This window comes from Mytilinidion resinicola (assembly GCF_010093595.1).
Source record: "Mytilinidion resinicola strain CBS 304.34 unplaced genomic scaffold BDZ99scaffold_26, whole genome shotgun sequence".
Lineage (NCBI taxonomy): Eukaryota > Fungi > Ascomycota > Dothideomycetes > Mytilinidiales > Mytilinidiaceae > Mytilinidion > Mytilinidion resinicola.
In genome coordinates this window covers 107221-124314 of record NW_022985462.1, presented here as the reverse complement: position 1 = coordinate 124314, position 17094 = coordinate 107221, and the positions used below count along the sequence as shown (strand labels likewise).

The window sequence follows — 17094 nt, the reverse complement described above, 5'->3', positions numbered from 1 at the left end:
TGGAATTTGAACGTGCCACTGCTCCTTGGGTTCTCAAGAGCCGAGAGATTGCAGCCAGCAAACTCGTCTCAATTGATGCTGAGGATGAGATGAGGGCATTGCAAGAAGAGCTGCAGAAGCACGCTATGACGATCAGACTCCGCGATCGCGACATCGAAGAAAAGAATGTTACGATCGAGCTCCTCGAGGCTCGCACTCGAGATGCCAGCAAGAAAGCCTCGAAAATTCACGAGCTGGAGCAAGCGATCTCCATCCTACGCTCCAAAGAAGAATCTCTTCTGGAGGAACGAGAAAAACGCGACCGCGAGATTCGAGTCTTAAAACTGGAGCGCGAACGCTGGGCCGACGCAGCGAAGATGCAGACGAAGTTGAGCGAGAACGGATCGGCAAACGGTGCTCGCACCAGCTCTGCAGACACCGACGCACTCGAACGCGAGCTCGCAGCCACGCAGCAATCCCTCGACCGCTACCGCAGATCCGTCGAATACCTTCGCAAGGAAAACTCCAAGATCAACCGCGAGGAGAAGCAGCAACGCCGCTCGAAGCTCGATGAACTCGCAAAGCGACAGCGCGCCGAAGACGGCGAGCCGGACGAGCAGCAGCGCCAGCTCGAGAAGGAGAACGCGGCTCGGGAAGCGGCGGCGACGACACCATCGAAACCATCGAAGCCGGCGGCTGAAAAGGTGGCGGCGGTGGAGGTGAAGCTGGGCAAGCAGGTGCGGCAATCAAAGGTAGAAGAGCGGAACTTGATTCCCAAATACCTGACTGCCTCCCTCATGCCTTGCAAACAAAAGACGTCTAGATTCGCCCTGCTAACGCGGAATCTTCAGGTCGTTGCCGCAGAAGTCGCGAAGATCGAGTCCCGATTGAACGCACTGCAGGTGACGCCGAGGCCGCGGGAGAAGCGGCTGACGTGGGAGCCGAAGTCGAGGACGCCTCAGTCCGCTTTGGCTACGATCAGCGAGGAGGCCGAATGGGACTTTTCTCCGTACTCGTTCCAAAAGACTATGAACGAGGTGGCGATTTTGAAGGCGGAGAAGATGAGCCCGGTTAAGGGGGTTAAAATCCGGAGCAAATGGGTTTTCAAGGTTTAAGCATTGTGAATTGGAGTACAGGAAAAAGGATCGCGGTTTCATGGCGTTTTGAAGGTATGGCAGCATTAGCATTCGGTGTACGGTCGTTTTTGGGTCTTTGAGCGAAGAGTTTTGGCAGCTGCGATGATACCCTGTGCCACCCCCGAGGGGGAGGAGCTTTGTTAGTTTTCAATTGAGTTCGTTATGATTCGCAGAATAATTTTCTATGTGATTGTAAGGAGCTTGAAATGTGATGTGAGGATATTTCATGTTGATACTGTGATGCTGGCGTGGGAAGTCCTTCAACGTGGTGAGAAACTTCATAATACGATGTCAATTTTTGGGGGGTGTGAATGGGACATGGATTTGGGGCGTTAGGAAGGTAGTTGAAGCCGACATGCAGTGGTAAGAGAGCACGCAGTTTTCAAGCCAACGGGTTACGATTCAGAGGGTAAAATTCAGGCAACGCGCGGGCAGTTCAAATTGCGGCTTTTGGAGTTTAACATTTCTACTAATTTACCACCGTCTGAAGTCATCCACCGCGCTATGAAAATTTGAGACATGATGTCAAGTTCTCGAGAGCGTGAATCAGGCCGGATGAAATCGCCACGGCGTACGCTTGTAATTTGAGCATATTGAAGAATATAAGAACGGTTGTCTTCTGATACCACGCAATGGTTATAGAGGAATTGAAATATGTGGTGATATTACACGAAGAATGAATAAAAAATAAAAAAAAAGGATGCACCAAGCGAAGGTAAGAATGTGAAAAATTCATATACCGAGATTTAGATCAAAACAATAAACGGTCCTTGCGCTCGCCAGTTCCACTAATCCCAATTACCACCCTCCATAATCACATGGGTCCGCACCGGGAGAGTTTATATACCTATCCCTCGCCGCGCCGGCCTCACAGATAGGGATCTGGAACAAGTCCTGGTGTGGTAGGCCCTTGTCTAAACGCAGAAGCGCCACCAGCCATCGTGTTGGTAATACTGTATCCGTTTTTATTTCCATTGGCTTGGTACGCCTGCCACGAGCTCCACACAATTTGATCTTTATCGAGGCCAGTCTTCTCAGTTAGCTCATCCCAACCAGGAAGCTTCTTGAAGACGTTTGCATTGCATGGTTCGGGGCCGGTGTTCGCCGTGGGCAATCCCTCGCAGATCTGTTTCGTGTACCCCACGACTCGGAAGGTGTATCCGATGACGAGACAGGAGCCGGTGTCAGAAGAGATCCCTTTCTCCATGAGATTGGTAGGGTCTCCGCTGGTGCAGTCTTCGGCTTTGTACAGGATGACTGGGTAGAGGTTCTCTGGATCCGCCAATTTCCAAGCCGAGCTGAGGAGCGATGCGGAGAACACTTGTTGCAAAGAGTTTGACATGTCCGACAAGGATTGATTAACACCATTGTTGGCTCAGACAGCTGTTCTCAGAGTCCCGGAAAAGTCGGCAAGGTAAGGATATTCGCCGCGGAGTGATTTGGTGATGTAAGTGTCAATGACTTTGATATAGCGGTCCGTAATCGCCTGAAGTGTCTCGACGAGGGTGCTCTTCTTATCATCTGGGGGGAGTCCTTCAGGCCTGAGTAAGTCAGCATCTGTTTATTGATCGATGGGAGTTATACCCAAGTGAGGATCAGAAGCTGTCGAGACGTACAATGTTCCATCTTTCTTGGCATAGTCAATTGCCTTGCCTAAACCATCTTCTGCCGCATCTGCTATTGATTCACTATCTAGACCCTTGGCACTCAACTCTTCTGCTAACCCTCCGAACGCCTTCACCAGCAAAAAATTGACTCCATGTCAATGAACCCGTTCAAGATCTTGTCAAAGAGCTCATCCATAGGGTCTTCTTTCTGCTGCGCAAAGGTTGACACGAAAGAACCTATCGTATTTACGAGGGCGCTCCAGGCAGACTGTATAGAGAGGTAGAAGTTCACGTAAAACTGTGGCATATTAGTTAAGTAAGTTATCATAGGAACAGCAATATGGATAAGACTTACGGCATGGAAGTTGCTGATAGAAGTCAAAACTAACTAATCCCCCGGCGTTGGAGGAGGGGGATTCGACATTGTGCAATCAGCACAGTCGCGATCAATGTTGCAATCGTCCACAGAGAGCCCGCAGCTTGCCCCCGGCATTCCGAAATGGTTCAGCATAGTGTTCAGCCAATCTAGCGGAAGTTGCCCATTCTGTCCACCAGCACCACCGGTGTCTTCATTCTAGTAACGGTTGATGGCGCTGAGGGCTCTACCGGCTTTTGCTGCATTCCAGCGATCTATGGCTGGCCTTCGCCTGTCCAATACTTCTTCAGAGCACGTTACGTTCAAATAGGCAGGGTGCTCATCAATTTGTCGAATCGAGTGGATGGTAGGTAGAGCGATTGAATGTGGGATAAATCAAAAAGCGATGCAAATAACAATTCCAATACTGTTGCTCCTGTAAGAGACCATGTCGAGTCTAAAATGTTTGCTCAGAGACCAGCAAAGACAGTACTCGTGAAAGAGGGACTAGAAAGAAAAACGTTTAGGAGAGGAAAAGAGTGAAAAGAAGATGCCGAGGAAAGAAAGGTGACGAAGTATGGACAGCTCGATGTCTTGTTTTGAAAGCGATTTGCATGATGGCTTCATATTCATACGTAAAGTCAATCTGATTTCCAAAATAATACATCCCGGGTTCATCACCCGGCTGAGCCACTAGAATAATGTCCGATAAAGTCTTGGAGGTCTCATGTGTGATGAGAGTTCATGGAAGCTGAACAGCTCGTTGCAACAAACCCTGAGACTTTGTATAACATAAGCCTCGTATTTTTCAGAGCACAACCCCAAAAATATCAGTCGGCTGAGTTTCATGTGCGGTGAAAGTCCAAGAAGCTTGAACAGCTTGTTGTGATAGGCTACGGGGAGCGAGGCATCGTATAAGACTCGGGTTGTAACAGCTACAACCTAGGATCAACAACTCATACGGTTCACGGTCACCTACGTACAGACTTGGAGTTGCTGGCATAGTAGCTGCCTACATGCCTAGCCAGTTACAACTTCTACAGAGAGGGGTTGGGGTACGGTGGCCTACCCTGCCTAATGCTGCCTACTGCTGCCTCCAATTAGTGCTTCTGCCTATGCATACAGTCACTTCCTACGTAGTATATAGTTTGGCCTTCGGGCCCCCGAAATAAGACAGAGTTCACATCAATTTTCAACCTGAGTATAAGCCTCCTAGTATTCACGGGTAAGGATTGAAAGTTCCAGCCGCGACGGACATTGATTAACAGGGCAGATGAGACTGAGGTTTCCGAGCGCGACAGAGACTGATTAACAGGGTTGAGTTGACGGGGGTGAAGTTTTCAGCCGCGACAAATTGATTATTAGGGCAGACGTTAAGCACAAATAAGGAGTCATCAATCACGTGATGATAGTCACATCTTGAAACCGAAATCATTACCATATCATTGATCTGAAGTCTCCTCCAAAACTGACACCTGCCTTGAAAATAATGGAGGTCTGAAGGCACTGGCTTGAGTGTGTGGGACCGAGAGAGATTATTTAGTAGATGAGAAGCTAAAAAGAGATAATTGCTGAATCCCACCATTGTACTACCTGTTCTAGCAGTGTAAGTTAGCCCGGATCAAATAGTGACAGCGCATGTTTGCAAATTGCGCCGTAGAATGATTCATAGATGTTTAGTCGCAGTTTTGCGTCCACAGGTCGCGTGTTGGGCTTCCTCTGTAAACTTCGGGACAGATGTAAGGTTTCGAGAGTGGGAATCAAGGGCATGTTTGGAGCGTCAGGAAGCTAGCTGAGGTCGGCCATGTAGGTTAAAGAGGGTGTAAGATTATGGACGGACACGGATGCGATTTGGAGTCTGAATTCTTGAGGTTTTTGAGGAGCATTGAAATGGCGCGTCTGGTCTTAACTTGTTTGCTGCGTGGTTGCCACTGTCTGAAGTCCCTCGTGGCACTATTGAAAGCCCAGACAAGAGGTAAAGTTTTCAAGATTGTGAGTTAGGATTGGGTTTGGTCAGAGGCCACCTTGCCGCGACCGTGCTCCCCACTTTCCCGACTTTCTCGATCCCACTCCACGAAAGCAGCCCCAACTTCGATCTCAACTCGCCTTGGCACCATAATGAACCCAGCGCTTAGCCTCGCGCTCAAGGTCGTGCTCATAACAATTGGAGTACCCTTGACCCTTTATCTCGGCCTTTTGGGACTTTCATTGCTGCTCATTCCTTCCAAGCATACTCTGTGTACCTTCATAAGGTGACCCCCACATGGTCCAAAGATCTCAACGTCCCGGAACAGTTTGGATTTCTGCATAATCAAGCTGTCCCATTTTACATTGACACCGAAGACGGCGTGAAACTGCATGCATGGCAGATTGTCCCGTCTGGAGTCTATGAACAGAATCAGAAAAATATACTGGACCAGGGCCTGTCCGGACCGGTCAGCGATATTACGAAAATCGTCAACTTCCGTCTATTGCGAGATGACCCAGAGGCAAGACTTGTTCTGTACATGCACGGCACATCCGGAACCTTAGGCTCTACAATAAGGCCCACCTCGTACCGCAATATCTATTCCGCAGCGCCAAATAAGATCTACATTTTGACCTTCGACTACCGTGGCTTTGGCTTATCAAGTGGCATTCCTTCTGAGCGAGGCCTTTTGCTTGATGCACTCGCAGTTGTGAAGTGGGCAACAACCACCGCTCAAATTCCACCCGACCGGATCGTGGCATATGGACAGTCCCTGGGTTCAGCAGTTTCAATATCGCTAGTCAATTACTTAGCCACACAAAATCCTTCGCTTCCATTCGCTGGTGTTGTTATTAGCGCATCCTTTGCGGATTTACCAAGTCTCACTGCAACGTATCGAATCGGCGGAATTATTCCAGTTTTGGCTCCAATTGCAAAAATACCGCCACTTTTCCGCTTCCTCACAAGCAGACTCCAGGACACTTGGGTGGTCAAAGACAAGATTGCTCAGTTCATTCGGCATAGCAAGAATTATCACCTTACCCTCATTCATTCCGAGGATGACAGCGATATTCCAGTTGCGCACGCCCAAGAATTGCTCTGGCATGCTGTGAATGCCACCAGTGCAACTCCAATCTCATTTAAAGAGCTAGAAAAAGACAAGGCTAGAAAGAAAGTAGATCTAGGGCCGGGTGGATGGTATGTTGACTGGACTACGCAGGAAGGGACGATAAGACTACAGATCTTGAAGTATGGCGAACATGACTGGCAGATGACATATCAAACAACGTCTTCAGCTGTTCTTCAAGCATTTCGGTCCAGGTATCCAGAATTTGCACCTTGATTGTCATATCAATGACCATGTTTTGGTGTCATATGGACAGAAGAAGCGGCTGCTTACGACGCTAATCACGAGATGCGTGTAGAGGCCGTAGTAAACCTCTTTGCTTTTCAGCTGGTGCTGGCTCTCTACACAAAAAAGCTTTCACCATTACAACCGCTAAAATCTTCGAAACTTGATCTGGCATCATCCCCAGGCTCTCAGATACAAATTTTCGCGAGACACAGGATGCAAAGTAGTTCGCAATCTGTTCCGTCGTACCAATGCCACAAGTTCCAAGATTAGAAGGATTCGGTGTCGGGGGCACTCATATAGTAGCATCACCCTGTCAGCAAGGCTGAAACGTCCCCGCATTCCACGAGCTGACGTTCAGTCTCATCAACCTCTTCCAAGAATGCCACGAACACGCCGATAAACCTTACGACATGTACCTTTTAAATATGCAGACGCTCCGTTTAGAGGTCTTCCAAGCCAAACCTCCACTTTACACCATTCTCTCCCAGACAGGGAGGACGACGAGATGTTCTTTGAGGACATCCACAAGCCGGAAGAAGCTTGCAAGGCTAGGTTCAGCAAGATCAACAATGTTGCATGCAAGCCATTGCGGACGGCTTCAAGTACGCTTGGTGGAATACGTTTTGCATCTAGGAATTTCACCCCAACGGCCAATGTCCTCAATAGTGGAGGCATTTGCCGCCAGAAACAAGGGGCTTTGGAGGCAAAACTTTGCCCAGGTATTTCTTAATCTGCTTACTTGGCTATGTTTTCAATGCTAGCGCCTGGTCCCAGTATCTAAGCCTGAGTTTGTGGCAGTGCCATTAACAAGGTGGAACTTAGTTTTAGGCCCAACATTCTGCAGGAATTTAGGCTTCGATAACTTAATTCCGGGGTCTACAATTATGAGCTTAATAGATTGGCAATCACGTTGACTCTAAAGGAGATATAGTGCGATAGAGGCTTCACAACACTACCCTTGAACACAAATTTTCACACCGCACATCACACCACAAGCGCACCTTTCACTAGACATCAATCATCGTCAGAGGCCTCTTCCTCATTTCCCTCCTCAATCTCCTTATTACTGTCATCTTCCTCTTCACTCTCATATAGAAGAGCTTCCCCAGTATACCACTGCATTGCATACGGAATGATGGTGTCCTTAAGCTCCTCTCCCACTTCAAACGGAAGTTCCTCCCATGTCTGATCATCCTCATCATCATCGCCATCATCATCATCATCATCATCATCTTCGCCTTCGTCATCACTATCACCGTCTTCGGAATCTTCTTCCTCGACTTCCTCCGCATCGTCATTCTCATCTGGTGCAGCGAAGAACTCAAAGAAAGAGTCCAGGGTGATGGCTCCAAGGAGCAGTGGGGGAAAGAGCGTCGAGAAAAAGAGAAGCAGCGCATCAAAGAGTTTGAGAGAAAGCGTGCGAATAGGAAGATCAAGGAGAACTACAACAAGCTGAGGCAACAAGCGAAGATCCGCGATCTCAACAAGAATCATGCGCATGAGCGCGAGATTGACAGACTGCGCAACGAGAATCTCCTCGCGGACTTGAGGCAACAGAAGGAGGCGATGCAGAAGGATATGGACCACAGGTTTGAAATGGCTCGGATTGAGAAGGAAAGAGACATTCTCGCAGTGAAAATGGAGATGCTCGCTCTATTCATACCTGATCTTGGAAAGGTTTCTACAAGGTGGGGGAGGTATGTCGTTTGGAGGGGGCGGCGGCTTTGGAGCCCTTGGAGGGGGAGGGGGCCGCCGACGTGGATTGCCTATGGGAGGATTTGATGACGATGAAGGCTCTGAACCTGAGTATGTTGAGAGAAGGGATAATGCGTCATCGAAGAAGAAAAATAAGAAGGAGAGGAAGGCCGGGGCGAATAAGAAGAAACCAGGGGCTAACAAGAAGAAGAAGAAGAAGAAAGGGAAAAAGTAAGGATAATAGTTGCTGCATAGATAAACGCAGTCCAGCCGAGCTTTCTGAGGCCATCAATTCTATGTTCAAGTGGTATGCTGGCGCCCAAGTGTGCTGTGCTTTCCTATGCGATATTGAGGTTGAGGAGGCCGTTGAGTTAAGTCCGCGTAGACTTCAGACTGGTGGACACTCGGGTTGTAACAGCTACAACCTAGGATCAACAACTCATACGGTTCACGGTCACCTACGTACAGGCACTCCCCCCCTTTTCTCTCTCCTTGATTCTCGTTCTTTGGTTGGTTGCTACTAGCGCGCACTCAGCGTGGCGAGGCCCTCTGTTCAGCTACACCAGGGTCCTCTCAGCTGTGTCCATTCCTTTCAGCTGGCCTCTATTCAGCTGAGCTGATAAGACCTAGGGGGTGGGCCATTTCCTATTAGTATATATTCGGCCTGTACGGCCACTACAATACAGGCAGAGTTCACATCAATTTTAACCTGAGTTGGACAGTGGTTCACGCGGGGTGACTCTGCAAGAGCTTCTTGCGCCGTCTGATGTCATCTTTTACGATAAGAGCTGGAATGAGACGGTAGCGATAAGGAAGTCGAGGTTTTATGGCAGAATTTGCTATCGAAATTCAGGTTCGCTCGGGGGCCGGCGAGCGTGCTTGGAGTGTTCAGAAGCACCTCAATACGATCAATGTCCGAAGGAGTTGTATTTTTCTAGTTGTACTAGATGGCCTGTAGAGCCACTCGCGGAGGAGGAATGATAGTGAAAGGCAGTATTAAGAGGGGCTCCGGGAATTGCTTCAACTAATCGTAATAGAAGTTAACTTGAGAGTTTCCCCTTGGCAGCTGGCGTAGGAAGGGCAAAGGATCAGTGAGGAAAGCATGAGTTGTATTGAGGTGCTAATGAGTGGCTATATAGTGAAGAGAGACCAGGGGTTGCAGGCAGCAACGGTGACAAAACAACAGGTGAACCCTGTCCAGCTGAGAAGTGAACCCTGTACAGCTGAGACGCGTAGACAGACGTGCGTAGGAGCATTCTAACTGGCTGCCACCCCTCGCTGAGTCCCATTGACTCCACCTATCACATAACGTCTCAGCGAGTGTAGGCACGTCAGTTCCAGTACCCCTCCAGTACTCTGCACATAATACTGTCCTAGTATCTTGTGATTGATATCTAGATACTTTGACGTGCTCCGTTTCCGTAAAAGCTAGTGAATCGATAATCTCCCCTCAGACGATCAATTATCTTCGGAATAAGGCATGTAGGGTGAATATCAACACTTTCCAGGAACCTGAGAATCATTGTATCACTAACAGCAGGCATCCAAGGCCGCAATGTTCGAGGGCACAACCTTATTGAGCTGATTATACTGTAGATGCTGGCTGAACTGCTTTACCAAAGATATCAAATGAGCATGGGTGAAAGCGAAGGTAGAGAAACGAGCTTCTCAGATCACTCCGTATCTCAAACAATTTCTAGCTGCTCTTCCTCCTCCTGACCTTCTGCAAGCTGCTTTGCTACTTCCCCATTCATGATTCCATGGACGTACGACGGCCCCATCAACACGTGCCTACGAGAAAGTTCCGATTCTCCCTCTTCCAAAGGGAGCAGCGGATGCAGCACCAGCGGAACACTCACACTCTGGATGATGCAGATTTTATCTCCCGGCAGCGAATGTACTGGGACGTAGCCGAAGTATCCCTTTGTGGTGGTGCAAGTCACCCATCCATAAATACGGTTAGGCACCCCGTAAATTGGCGATGAAGTGCTGCTGTCCGCAATGGCTGTTCTGCCAGACCACTCTAGGTATTGCTGTCTATGCCATTCGGTCTCACCAGCAGGTATTTGCGTTACAATGCTGGTGGCTCGATTCGTCAGCAGAGTGCGCCAATACGCGTCGAGTGCGTTCTCCCCTGTTGGATAGCTCCTGGATTCCAAATCCGCGGGCTCCCACCCTCTTATAGCCTGGGCGAAAGCCTTGCTGTTGAGAGATCTGTTGTAAACTAGATCGAGATCTGCAACCTCCTCGATTGTGTCCCATACTACCCCCTTCACGCATAGGACCCCTTGGTCGAGGTCATCGGAGTTGGGCAAATCTTCCAGTATAGAAGTACCGGAAGCTTTGAACGGTGACTTGATATCAAGTCCGAAGCCCAACATATCGATTTTCAGCGCGGAAGACCAATCGGGAACCCATGTCGGAAGCTCATGCTCCGGTGGTATAGCCGGTGTTCGGTATGCTGAGCAGAGAAATTCTAAGCTGGGACGGGAGTGTGCTCCCTTATTCGCTACGTCGGCAATCATTACTTTGGCAGCCTCGATGTATACTTCGCGAACACTTTTAGAGTAATCCGCCCGTAGTTCCGACTCCGGGAGAGACGAGAGTCCAAGCAATGCGTATATCATATCCCTTGGGTCCGAGCAGTCGCGTTCTGAGTACCGTCCCAAAAGGGTTCGCAGTCGGGTGCTTGCCCTTCTCATTTCGAACATAGGATAGTTCGAATCAGTCCGCTGATCGTCAAGTGTGATTGCAGAGTGGAAAGTCGCGCTAAATCTTGCGTGAAGATGCTCATCCAGCTTTCTTGCGTAGGGGTTATTTCGTATGATGTTAGTGATAGTGTCCCAGTTGATTTCGCGTTTTCCACACATGAGTCGTGCTTCTTGGGATTTCGTGATTTCTTGAACAGTCCACATTCTAGACCACCAGGTGCGTTTACAGACGAGTTCTGTAATGGCATTCCACTCCTCTTGGGTAAGATCTTTAGGGTCCATTAGGTCGTCCGGATTTTTGGGTCGCAAGGCTTCCTGGCCGATGATTATGTTACTGAATATGGGTTTCAACGTCATGTCTTCTTCCCGCCCGCCAAGCCTCTCGAGCAAGTCCATGGCAAGGTTGCTATCGCTACTTTCTTCACCTAACCACACTATCACTTTGGAAGCGTGCCGGTAGATCTCTGCCATCTTGAGGACTTGTGCACTGCGTTCTGGCATATTGCTTTGGTCGATGCAGATCGCATCAACCCAAAGATCTCTCCATTCACTATCCTGTCGCAGGTGTCGAAGAGCGGATTCGAGATTGTTGCTTATGCTGAAAGGATGCCCACAAAGATCCATTGTCGTAGTCGTGGACATATCGCCCCATGTATAAGAAAGTGCTTCGTACGTCGGATGCTCGCCCAATGGGTTTGGGTAGTGAATCATGTATGGTTGATTGTCTTTGCAGATGTAACTGGAGTGGAGTTCACACCGAAGTGGGTCCGACCATTCACCCGGTAGCAGCCTCAGGATCCTGATCATATCCCAAACAATGTCCTTTGGTGTAAAGAGTGGCGACTTCCGGTCGATAAGACTCATAACAAAACGGTGCGAGTCCTCGTCATCGTCACTGTCCTCCTGAGCTGATGAAGCGTGAGGCTTCTCATCCCCAGCTTCATCTCGTGCACTCTCTTCTGCGGCCACCGCTCCGGGGTCTTGTCCACTCTGCAAAGTTGTGTCAAGGCCTGACTCGTGAGGATCATCATCTGTGACTCCTGTCTCTGTATCCCCTTCTTTACCGTCTTCCAAAGTCAAAGCTTTAGTGTCTGAGGTGATCTCTTCCAAAGTTTCTTCTCCTTCCGGCACTACAATCGGATCGGAAGCTTGAGCAAATCCTGGTGTTACATCGTCCAATGGAGGAGCCTGGGACCCCAAACCCGGGATATGCTTTTCAATGTCCACTAAAGGTTGATATACGTAGCCAGGCATTTCCGAAGGGATTTGAAAGTGAGGCAGGTTTGGTGTATAATTCAGGAAGTGGTGGTTTAGGGATTGTGTCGAGGAAGGCTGTATGCTCTATGTAAGTATGTACTCAAAGTGGGGCAGTGCATGCTGCTGGTGTGTGAGAGAAGCGATCCGCGATCCGTGATTGGCGTCATGAGCATGGATGCCATGCAGGAGCGTCGCTATTCCATTCGCCAATACGCACCAGTCGCCTGCCAGCAGATTCCGGTCAACCAGGAGCAGGCCGCCAAGCCACAGTGGATGCATGTATCGCTGCGCTTTGCTTTTGAGCTTCTTAGGCGTCTTGCTAGGATCTCCGAGACGGGCTTTCTTGTTGCCTATTCAACAACTGTTCCTAGATATGGCGGACAGAAGGATGGCTTGATTTCATTTGAAGAATCATATAATCTTTATCGTCTCGAACTCACTGGCCGTATCCATTCCCTCTCCATACATAGTCCCTGATATGTATGCAGGCCCAACTAATTTAAAGCAGCGTTCATTCCAATTATCTTCCACCATAGAGACCTCTCTAAGGATGAAAGGCACCTTTGCACCTGCAACCAAGCTCACTTCATCTCCAATTCCCACCCCGTCAGGAAACAGGCCCATTTTCCCGTTCTGAGTGATCCCAAAACACCTCCCCGCACAGCTGTGGCTGATAGACGCGAGGCAGGTCGCACGGGCTTGACGCAGCTCTTCTCTCGACATCCCCTTAACTGTTTCGGGCAGGATGACCTTCATCAACGCCTCCCTCGTCAACTTGTGGAGCGTTGGACCAACCTTCTGCGGCGCGGTGGAGAATATGTAGTCGACCTGCCCCTCGCTTACGCCAGCGTGGAGCGTGTCGACGAACGTCTGCCACGCAGAAGTCGCCGCGGCTCCAGGGCTTGTCGTCATCGTGCCGCGTCCGGGAGTTCCATGCGCGTTTCCCAAGGCGCCAACTACTAGTAGAGCCAGAGAAATCCATTCCCTTAGTGTCGCAAGCGCGCTCGAAAGGTCCGCTCCGTCAGGCGGCTTATAGCATCCGCAGACGGTCCTCACACGCTCAAGCCGGCACACGCGTAGCTCCAGCGTGGTATCGCCTGCCAAAATTCGTGCATCGGGCTGCATTCCCTTTGTCGCGTCGAACTGCAGCATAAGGATTTGGTTCTTGTATAGTGTCGCCTGCGCCAGAGCCTCGTGGTGAAAGGACGTCTTCTTGGTATTGGGATTGCCTTTGGCAACACAGGCTAGCGTAGCGGCATCATCAAGCAGTTCCTGAACCTTCGATGAGGTCAGGAGCTCGGGACTGCCATCTGTGCCGAAAAGGGGTAAACTCGTGGGTTTGACGGACCAGGCTGGTGCCCAAGACGGGAGGGTTGGCGTGTATTTTACGTAGCTCATGCCGGCGTGAGCCAGGAAGTCGAGTCGAGTCGCTGGTGGGCTCACGTCCAGAAGGTGGCGGACAATATCGACGTACAACTGCCGTATGCTAGTTCGATACTCTAGCTTTAGCGTAAAACTACTCGAACGCTCGGACAAGCCCAGCAGGGCGTAAACGTAGTTCACCTCCGCAGCGGTCTGGAAATCACAGCCCGTTTTGAACATCTGGACGAGATAGAACAGCAGCGACAACGACGTGCCTCCGCCTTTGACAAGCGCAAACCGCCTTATCAACCCCACGTTCTTCAGTGCCTCTCGGGCCTGCTCGCCGAGCCCAGCATCCCCAATGCGTCCGTCTAGCATCTCCAGCAGTGTCTTGTCTCCCAGTAAACACTGAGTAAACCAGCTCAGTCGTGTCCACTCGAGTTGTGCGGCCCCGTACCGCACACGAACCTTCCCCCGGGCGCGAGCGACCTCCTGCACCACCCACGCGCGCCGAAACCACTCACGCCTGAGCATACGCTTGAGGGCCCGCGCCGCATCGACATCGACATCGTATCCGAACCGCGTGCCTGCGCTCTGGCTCAGGCGGTTCACAAGGAACAGCCGGTCTACCAGGGCGGTGGCGAGGGCTGCTGTTTTCGAAGGGCCGAGCCAGACGGTCACCTCGGCTGCGTTCGCGTATATCTGCGGCATTAGTGGGATCTGGCAGTCTTGGTCGGCGGTTGAGGCTTGGTCGATACATAGTGCATCGAGCCAGATCGTGCGAGGCCGGAAAGGGGAGCGGAGCGCTTGGAGCGCGGTGTATGCAGAGCGGGTTATGTTGATTTTGTCGTTGTTGACGGAGATAGTGTGTGTAAAGACAGGTGAGCCCCAACAATAAGAGACGGCGGTGTAGGAAGGAGTGGAGGAGATTGGGTACCATTGGAGGAAAACACGAATAGGCCGCGAGGGAGAAGCGGAAGGGAGGAGTGTAAGAAGGCGGATTCGATCCAAGGTGGGGTCCTGAGCAGTCAGCGGCTGAGGTCTATCTCTACAGTATGGAAGAGCCAAGTAAAAGTAAATGAGCTGGTCCAGTACGGTGTCGTAGACCGACGTCGCAACTGTAAGAGCCTGTGATACAATACAAGAAGCTAGAACATCAACCACACCAAGTATCGTTTGGAGCTCGGCAAGACATTTCTGCCAGATCAGCGTTGCTTGGCTTTTGTTTGCCTCTTTCGGATCCTTCTCATTCTTCATGATCTGTTGCCAAATCTGTTGTCGTATGGTCGCTGCCGTCCGATAAAACACATGACTTTGTGCGAACAGCGTGATGTGGATTAAAAAAGCCGGCCCATTCCTCACCACAGTATTAATCAATCCAATCGAACCCGCCTTGACCAGAATCGACGTAAAGGAAGCTTGATTTCCTCCACCCTTCGAGTCCATATGCAGCTCTCCCATCTCGAGCGTCGGCGCCACAAGCACCCAGAACACGTCTGGTACATGCATCCTCCGCGACGCACTTCCCAACAAGCGTACCGTACAGCAGTACGTCACATGGCACGCGAGGGCGGGATTGTGCCACATCAGAGCCGCCAGCGCACCTCGAACCGTGAGGCCTCGCCCCGCTCTAGTTGTATCTCGAGCGAACGACCTCACGCGCAATGCGAAGCTACCGCACAGGAACAGGGCGAGCAAGGAGCCACCGATGTCGAACGGGAGCTCGAAGGGAGCCACGAAGTGGAAAAGGAGAGAGACAAGGGCCACGAGCCCACAAATCAGGTCGGCGGTCCATGATGCGGCGGTGTACTCCAACACGCCCGCGACCGCGAAGAGAAAAAATTTGGCGGCAAGCGGCGCGGCCTGGTCGAGAGGGCTTGGGTACGATGTGACGCATAGCTCGACGAACTGCGGGAAGAAGGCGCCGGATGCGAAGAAGAAGCGCATATGGGCGAATTGCGGTATGAAAGTGCCGAATGCCAAGTGGTAGCGCCAGCTGTGCAAGTAGCCCAGAACCTGTCCCATGCTAAAGCACGTTGGGAGCTGCAGGGCGACGCGGACGGCTGTGAGGGCTTGTTGGAACGAAGAGACACTGCGGGCGAGCGATATCTACTTAGCTCAGAGTCTACAAAGGTACGTGCTGATCTTCTTTGCTTCTCAGCTCACTTCTTGCTTTTTGATATTGAGCGTAGCCGATGAGTTTGCGCTGTATATTTAAGACCAGGCTGAGTGCTGCGCCCTGTGATGAAATGAAGAGAATGAGTTCCCGATAAAGGCAACAGTCCTTGGCAGCTGAAGTGTGGCTGTATGCACATTCGGCTACAGGAGGCGCTTTGCACGCCAGGTGTCTTCCCTTTTGGCCACCGGTGATACAGTCATTGCTGCATCGGTCATGTTTTCGAATAGGGAGCAAAGCATGAGAGACTATATAGCACTAATGCATGCGTTTTCTGTTGATCGAACCTTAAAGATGTTACTAGATGGAGAAGAGGAGTTGGGAACGCGACTCGGCTGAACGACGAACGCGTCAGTTCGCGCTAGCAACCATCCACTAACAAGCAATGAGTGCAACAAGCTGGATCATTTCTTTAAAGTTTTCAAGTGCTCATGAAATTGTCGTATTCTGGCTCAGCCATACCGAGTGATCGTTGAAGTTGAAATACGGGACTTATAGTCACGTGCATATCATGTGAAGCTCACGTGATTTCGGACCTAATGTATAGAATTCAGGTCTCATAATGCACTCGAAGGGCAAAACACTGAACAATGTTGCCACAGGACATCCTTCCCGCTAAGCATCAGACCCCTAGCTTCACGCCCGCACGTCCCCCAGCTTTCCGTCAGATTCACTCCAACACCTATATCATTCATCAACCATGCCCACCTCCATAAAGCCACCACATAGACAATATCTTCACTGCACAAACCACGTCACACCCTCCCCACCTTCTAACTCTCAACACCGCCACTACAATCTATCTCCCATCCCCGTGAAGCCACAATACAGACATCATCCTCACTACATCAACATACCACTTCACAACCTCCTCCAGAACCCGACCACAATGACCACCCCGCAAACTCCCTCCCCAAACTCCAAGAAAACCGTCCGCTTCTCCCCCACCCCCCAAATCTTCGCGCTCCCATCCAATCCCCTCCTAACCACCACGCGTGCGTATCGCGATCCCAGCAACGCGGCGCTCGAGCGCATGGCCGACGAATGGCGGCAAGCGACGCTCGCGCAGGAGCGGCTTCATGCCGCGCGCGCGAGCGCCGCGCTGGCAGCGGAAACCGGGGCCCGAGGCGCGAGTGCTGGGCCGAAGGGAGCTGGCACGGTTCGAGCGGCGGGTAGGCCGCTGGGAGAGATTGTGGGGTGGGTGCCGCGGGCTGCGTGTGCGACGGGTTCGGCGGGTGGAGGCCGCGGAGGCGATGGGAGGGTGAGGGATGCGGAGGGGCCGGTGCCGTGGCGGAGGGGGTGAGGAGGGGAAGATGAGGTGAGAGGATGAGGTTGGGTGGGAAGGAGATGCAATCTTTAAGGGGCGACACGATATTCTGGAGCGTATTCGTGTAGGTCGGTTTGGCGAAGAAGGCGACCTAGGGGGTAGAGGAGTGAGCGAAGGAGGCGAGGCGATGGCTATATCCAAGGCGTAGAGGAAGCCGCCGGTAAGG

General features: G+C 51.0%; 7 protein-coding genes across 7 annotated transcripts; 3 read left to right on the top strand and 4 right to left on the bottom strand.

Moving 5' to 3' along the window:
- Positions 1 to 1807: 1807 nt before the first annotated feature.
- On the bottom strand, positions 1808 to 2545 carry BDZ99DRAFT_165632 (uncharacterized protein). The gene has a single exon (XM_033712910.1). The coding sequence runs from the start codon at positions 2455 to 2457 to the stop codon at positions 1984 to 1986; it is 474 nt and encodes a 157-aa protein (XP_033570453.1). The 5' UTR covers positions 2458 to 2545; the 3' UTR covers positions 1808 to 1983.
- A 1451-nt stretch (positions 2546 to 3996) lies between these two features.
- BDZ99DRAFT_468040 (uncharacterized protein) lies at positions 3997 to 4280 on the top strand. The gene has a single exon (XM_033721155.1). The coding sequence runs from the start codon at positions 4094 to 4096 to the stop codon at positions 4247 to 4249; it is 156 nt and encodes a 51-aa protein (XP_033570452.1). The 5' UTR covers positions 3997 to 4093; the 3' UTR covers positions 4250 to 4280.
- A 687-nt stretch (positions 4281 to 4967) lies between these two features.
- Positions 4968 to 6591, top strand: BDZ99DRAFT_511992 (alpha/beta-hydrolase; the record flags this gene model as incomplete). Its single annotated transcript, XM_033724594.1, has 2 exons — positions 4968 to 5052; positions 5307 to 6591. 2 exons carry the CDS (start codon positions 4968 to 4970, stop codon positions 6386 to 6388), a joined length of 1167 nt encoding a protein of 388 aa, XP_033570451.1. The 3' UTR covers positions 6389 to 6591.
- Positions 6592 to 7369: 778 nt separating this feature from the next.
- On the bottom strand, positions 7370 to 8079 carry BDZ99DRAFT_468038 (uncharacterized protein). The gene has a single exon (XM_033721154.1). It carries the CDS (start codon positions 7898 to 7900, stop codon positions 7415 to 7417), a length of 486 nt encoding a protein of 161 aa, XP_033570450.1. The 5' UTR covers positions 7901 to 8079; the 3' UTR covers positions 7370 to 7414.
- A 3120-nt stretch (positions 8080 to 11199) lies between these two features.
- On the bottom strand, positions 11200 to 11613 carry BDZ99DRAFT_399646 (uncharacterized protein; the record flags this gene model as incomplete). The annotated part of the gene is made up of 1 exon (XM_033716143.1): positions 11200 to 11613. A coding segment is annotated over one exon (414 nt), but the record flags the coding sequence as incomplete, so codon positions are not given.
- Positions 11614 to 13923: 2310 nt separating this feature from the next.
- Positions 13924 to 14427, bottom strand: BDZ99DRAFT_341872 (uncharacterized protein; the record flags this gene model as incomplete). The annotated part of the gene is made up of 1 exon (XM_033714382.1): positions 13924 to 14427. A coding segment is annotated over one exon (504 nt), but the record flags the coding sequence as incomplete, so codon positions are not given.
- Positions 14428 to 16301: 1874 nt separating this feature from the next.
- Positions 16302 to 16904, top strand: BDZ99DRAFT_526412 (uncharacterized protein; the record flags this gene model as incomplete). Its single annotated transcript, XM_033726138.1, has 1 exon — positions 16302 to 16904. The coding sequence occupies one exon, from the start codon at positions 16302 to 16304 to the stop codon at positions 16902 to 16904; it is 603 nt and encodes a 200-aa protein (XP_033570447.1).
- Between the last annotated feature and the right edge of the window lie 190 nt (positions 16905 to 17094).

Bases quoted from the DNA above. Each gene is read 5' to 3' on its own strand.
- BDZ99DRAFT_165632 (XM_033712910.1), bottom strand. From the start codon at position 2,457: ATGTCAAACTCTTTGCAACAAGTGTTCTCCGCATCGCTCCTCAGCTCG.
- BDZ99DRAFT_468040 (XM_033721155.1), top strand. From the start codon at position 4,094: ATGCCTAGCCAGTTACAACTTCTACAGAGAGGGGTTGGGGTACGGTGG.
- BDZ99DRAFT_468038 (XM_033721154.1), bottom strand. From the start codon at position 7,900: ATGCGCATGATTCTTGTTGAGATCGCGGATCTTCGCTTGTTGCCTCAG.